We start from the raw sequence: 6,116 nt of genomic DNA on the forward strand, positions 1-6,116 counted from the left end.
ATTGGAAAAACAAATTATCAGTCAAAGATCATAAAGGCCTAAATCTTCTCTGCACTTAATTAAGTTTTCATGTTTGCTAGTAAATAAAATGAAAAAAATAATGAAAAACATAGATGATAATAAATTGTCTTATTTCCATTTAATATATGACATGATCATTTAACATAATGATATTATGTTGAGCCATTCAGCTAAAATTAAGTGAACTAGTATTGGCTCAAGATCGGCTCATTTCTCGATCGAGCTACATAAAGTATTCAAACTCAGCTCGTTTATTTTGGAGTCAATCAATCTCAAATTGAGCTAAAGAAAACTGAGTCGATCTCGAGCAGCTCGTGAGTCTCGAGCTTTTCTTGCGGTCCTACTGTTGGCTGAAAGCCTGAAACCGGTGGACCCAAAGAGTCTTCGCCCCGCCCCGCGGGAGCCATGGCCAGGCGCTCGGCCGCCGCTCGCCTGGATCCTTCCGGTAGGTCACCCCCCACCCACTCGCGCCCCCCTTTCCCTTGGCCTACTAGCATTCAATCCTTTCCCCTCTGACCCGTTAGCCTTGGTTTCGTCGGGCGCTGCGGTGTGGCCTGGCCAGGCCTTGGCGCCACCATAGGTCTGGGTTGGGGGTGGGGGAAGTGAGCGCATGGTTCCACTCCACCGGTGCAGAGGCCATGGTTCTGTGGTCTTCGGCCTCTATTTGTTCATGGGCAACTGGATTTACACGGTGTTACATTTTCTTTCACATTTAATCAGCTCTGCTAGCTCCTGCTTTGGCGACAATGGGCAATCCACTTTCATCATTCAACATGCCCCACTTTTCTTCCACAATATTTTGAGACCTTATGCATATCTCGTTTACATACCCAACAGTATGCACCAGAAGAAGTAATTAAACAACTTTGTTCAATTGCTTTGGATTACGTCATAACTGCTAACTAAACAACTTTGTTCAATTGGTTTGATTACGTCATAACCGCTAACTCTTCGTCATGCTGTTGATTGTGGTGAGAAATTTTCTCAAGGACCTTGTGTGGTGACCTGGTGATCGATGAAAAATAGAGGCAAAACATAGTTGAAAACTTGAGGCTGCTTTTACAACTTGTTATTTTTTGTATGTTACACACAAGCATTGCCTCGAGTTTCCTTTACACGCTCCTCTTCTCCTACATGCTAATAACCTCTTCTGGTTTTCCAAAAGTCCGAGACTATGTTGGCCTCTTCATTGCCTGCTGCAATGCAATCCATGTTCATATCATCTCAGTCAGGATATGAGCAGAGCAAAGGCAGCAGTGCCTTTTTTCCAAGGCTTGGAAGGCAGCTCTCCTGTCTGTCTGTATGTACATGCTTGACTTTCCAGATTACAACCATGGAAGATTCATTCTTATGGCGACGATACATCATCATTGTTGAAACTGTATGAAGTGGCGCTCGAGTAGCTCGTGTTGCTGACCTGGGCAGCTTCATACTCCTGTCCAAGAGTCCGCAGCCTGTTCAACTCTGGCAAGATTTCTTTTCCGAGATCTGGCCGGTCCTTCTTCCGTAGCTCCGCACATTTCAAAGCCAGCCGCGCGAACGCCAAGGCCTCTTCTACTGGCCAGTCTGTCACCGTCGGGTCAAGTACCTCCTGGAAGGCTCCTTTCTCTATGGCATGCTCGACTTGGTGCGTGAGGCCCATGGGGGACCTGGCTGTGATGATCTGGAGCAGCAGGATTCCGAACGAGTATATGTCGGACTTGGTGGTCAGCATGCCCGTCTGCTGGTACTCAGGGTCTATGTAGCAGAATGTGCCGGCTGTGGACGTCATCCTGTACTGTGTGACTTCAGCTATGGACTGTGGCACCAGCCTCGCGAGGCCGACGTCACTGATCTTGCTGACGAAGTTGTGGTCGAGGAGGATGTTTCCGGGCTTCAGGTCTCGGTGGACAAGTGGTTCTGGCTTCGCCTGGTGGAGGAAGAGAAGGCCGGTAGCGATGTCTGCGGCGATCCTGAAGCGGATGTTCCATGGGATTGGTTTGGTGTTGCCTCTTCTGCAGAGCCGGTCCTCTAGGCTTCCGTAATCCATGTACTCGTAGACCAGGCAGCCATACTCGGGGCATGCTCCGAGCAACAGGACCATGTTTGGATGCCGCATGCTGCTAAGTATTTCAATCTGCAAAGTATTGATTAGCATGAGGTTGATCATGGCTTCATTTGCATAAAGTAAAATGCAGCTAAGGAGTCAATCGGTAAATTAGTTATCCTGAAACAAATAAAAGAAACCTGCTTCCTGATGCCGAACATATATTTATTGCCAGTAAAAGAGAAGGAATATGCATGGTGTTTATATGGCTCTAGTAATATGCAAATACTGAAAGCAGCCCTGAATAGACTGACAAATAATGAAACTGTAACTGCATAACTATGAAGGTCTTATGATTTGTAATGCTGTATTGTATTTACCTCTTGCTGAAACTGTTTCCTCCCCTGTGATGCGTCTGGTCTTAGGATTTTAATAGCGACATTAGTATGATCCAATACAGCTTTATATACTGGTCCATATCCACCTTCGCCTATCTTGAGTGCCCTGTCAAACTTATGCGTGGCGGCTTCTATATCATCAATGGAATACCTCCTGTACCGGGGATCCGTGTCCGATGCTCTCCTTCTCTCCTCGAACTCGCGCTTTGCCTTCCATTCTGCTCTCAGTCTCTTCTGCGCCTCGAGCTCTGCAATTTTTTGGGCAGCTTCTGCCGCCTCCAGCGCAGCTTTGCACTTTGCCTTCTCCATTTCAACAAGCGCAAGAGCTTCTTCTTCTGAACTCCTTAGTTCTTGGTACAATTTAGACTCTTCCACCTTCATCTGGGACAGCTGAGCCGCCTGCAGTTATTATTTATTTCATTATATCAACAGAGTTTGGTCGGTTTAGGAACTGCTTGACGTTATACTCAGGTCCATCTATTTTCATGTATAAACATTACCTTCTGTTTCGCGTCAATTGCCTCCTTACATGCGGAGTTATACATTTCCATTGTCTGCTTCAGCTCTAGTCTCAGTCGTCTCATTTCAGCTTCTACATCCTTCTGCATTCATGTGAAACAAAATATGAGAATTTATGATCCAGTACCTAACAACTTCAAATCAATGTCCAGCTTGCAAACTTTTGATCCACTGTAGCAACTTAATGGTTACAATGCTCTTACCCCGGCTGAACTTAGGCTTTCCAAGGATGCATATGATGATAGCTCCAGAGATTCACCATAGTCCAGAGAATTTAACTCCATGCTCATGGGAAAATCAACGTCATCTGAAAAGGAGCTGCGAGTCACGGAGGGCCTTGGTGGTGCAATGAAGTCGATGTAGTCGTCGAAATCCTTTTGAGGTGCTTGCCTTCCAGAGAGGAGATGCCTATCTTTTGTCGGGACCTTTGCATAGCCAGATAACCGGTCTACCGATGTTCTACTTGTCCTCGGTGACGATGGGTTAGAAAACTTTCTCCATTCTCTTGATGATCTATTATACAAAATGAGATATTTCTTACATCCACATTGCCTAGGCATTTAATTAAACATATGGATGCTAACTGCTGAAGGTAAGCATAGCGACCAACTGACCATCTAATGAGTAAGTTATTTTTTAACCGTATAAGTGAATTTCTGCTGACCATTTAGCTTCAGGAACATGCTTTGTATTTTATCGAAGTGCTATGTATCTTCTTCACAAACTTACCTTGGGAATGCATCGGGTTCGATGTTTGGTTGGGAGTTTTGCTTCGGAGGGAGAGTAGTAAAGGGTGCCGGAGCTTTGGCTGCCTTCACTTGGATGGCCTTCCCTTTATGTATTACATGCACTGTGCAATAATCAGGCGCCATCTTCATCAAGCATGTTGGCACATCAGGATTTCTAAACCTTCTGCATGGTGTAAAGTCCATGCCTGTGTTCAGTATAGGTATATATCAAAGGTATGTAATGGTGCATAATCATGGAGTATGGATGGGTAGGTACCTGATGAATGTGTTCCTAGTGGATGCTCCAACTACGATATCGGTGATGGCATGACCAGTAGCATAATCAATTATTGCTTTGGAGATATCATTGCCATCCAAGATAACCTCATTTAGATGCATCTGCGATTTGCAGTGGCAGTATGTCAGTATTACTTGTGTTATTTGATTCTATTTGCTTCGTCTTGTTATTATTATTATTATTATTATTATTATTATTATTATTATTATTATTATTATTATTATTATTATTATTATTATTGTTATTATTATTATTATTATTATTATCCTCCTCCTCCTCCTGTCGTAGTACCAAAACATTTTTATTTCAAGAATCCTTGGTATGTCTCAGCTCTTATAGATATCTCACCCTAATGTTTTTTTATGTCTGCTCTGCTATAGCGGTATGCCAATTTGAGCTAACATCTACCAATATGCGAGAAGGCAGTGTTCTAGCATTCAATTGACACTCACCCCTTTACGAGCACAGTAGCCTCTGTATGAGATAAACAGTTGTGACATCTCTGCATCTGTGTCAACTCCGCGGCCTGCTTCCCCTGTTAATGTGGCCATACCAAAATAAATTAGAGCAAGTGTTGAAAAGTTAAACCATGTTAAATAGGAGAATAAAATCTTTACCAGTCGCCTAATATGTACTCCCTCCCTCCGGAAATACTTGTCATCAAAATGGATAAAAGGGGATGTATCTAGACGTATTTTAGTTTTAGATACATTTCTTTTTATCCATTTTGATGACAAGTATTTTCGGACGGAGGGAGTAATCAATAGCTGCAGGGACTAGTGAATATGAACAAGTGTTACAACTACGCAGTAAGTTAAATTCATTTTGGAACAACACAATCTGCATCATCCTACTAGGCGATGCGCCTTTTCTCGTGTCTGGTATATTTTCGTACAAAATAGCTGTAGAATGTGATAGTGTAGCATTATCTGTTCATCACATGATGACATTATGCACATAACATTGTCACAGAATAATGCCGATCTTGGAAATTGGACGTTTTGTTTGTTATCTATAAAGTTATTGCTACCTCATCGCCAAACCTGCTATTTTAGGTAAATTGGTCTACTGTGATGGTGAACAGATTACGAAAATACGGGTGGAAACTGAAGACCCTAGCAATCATAACTTCAGCCAGCCTGATTTTGACGGCGTTCAGATGTAGGAAAAGGTCTCTTCTGATTTTCATTTCTTTTTTCATGCAGATACCTCTTACCATAAAGAGCGAGACCGGTCTGTGTACTTTGGTTGATCCTGACATGGACCAACTGGAGGGTGCTCCCCCTGGCCATGAGCCGATCCACCGCCCATTTTGCCGCTTGCTGGCTGTTCTTGTCCCGGTCGACGGCCACGATGGTCGAGATGTCCTTCCCGGCCTCGGGCTCCCCGCTGTGCGACGCTGTGGAGAATGCCGAGAGGTACATTTCTCAGCTCTCCGACCAACCAACCAAGCGAGCGAGCGACTGACGGGAGGGAGAGAGAGACAAAAGGGGAATTTTGTCCCTCCTCCCCTTTTGCTTATCTCTCCTACCCTGCCTGGCCGGGGTCTCCTCGTCCCTTGCTGTCGCGACCGAACCCGGCCGAAACCGCGATGTTGTTTTAGGGAGCTTGTGTTAGTTTTTTGCCAAGTTTGGACGCAGTGTGGTCGTGAGGATTTTCTTAATTTTCTGTGGCTCCTGTTTCCCCGCTTCTTAAGCAAGGGGTGTAGGCGGGAGGACACATGTTCAATGCCACCTTTCTGCTTGTTTCTAAGAATAGCGGCAGGTGACAGACAGGGGTGTCGCCAGGCGCTAGCTGAGTTTCCTTTAAAGGCCTCCTTTGGTTTGGTTTATAGTGTAGAAAAATTATAGGAATAGAAAAGTCATTGAAAATAAGATGACATGTATCTCAAATCCTATAAATAGAAATATGAAAGGAGATGTTCTTTGGTTCACATCATAGGAGTTTTTACGTTCAGTTTAGGCTAATGTTTATTTTCCTATGATATATGGAGGATAGGAAGAATCTCTTCATAGGAATAGAATTCTATTCCTACAAACCAAATGGGTTTAAAGAAAATTTTCCTATAGAAATCCTATCCTATGAAATTTCTACATAATTCCTTCAAATCAAAGGAGGCCTAAATT

General features: G+C 43.7%; 1 protein-coding gene across 1 annotated transcript; it reads right to left on the minus strand.

The window, feature by feature from the left end:
* Positions 1–1,009: 1,009 nt before the first annotated feature.
* Positions 1,010–5,604, minus strand: LOC125512274 (U-box domain-containing protein 52-like). Its single transcript, XM_048677372.1, has 8 exons — positions 5,222–5,604; positions 4,443–4,525; positions 3,970–4,091; positions 3,694–3,876; positions 3,168–3,477; positions 2,946–3,047; positions 2,428–2,844; positions 1,010–2,137 (listed from the first exon to the last, which is right to left on the minus strand). Exons 1-8 carry the CDS (start codon positions 5,412–5,414, stop codon positions 1,370–1,372), a joined length of 2,178 nt encoding a protein of 725 aa, XP_048533329.1. The 5' UTR covers positions 5,415–5,604; the 3' UTR covers positions 1,010–1,369.
* Positions 5,605–6,116: the final 512 nt, after the last annotated feature.

Source organism: Triticum urartu, chromosome 6 (genome assembly GCF_003073215.2).
Source record: "Triticum urartu cultivar G1812 chromosome 6, Tu2.1, whole genome shotgun sequence".
NCBI lineage: Eukaryota > Viridiplantae > Streptophyta > Magnoliopsida > Poales > Poaceae > Triticum > Triticum urartu.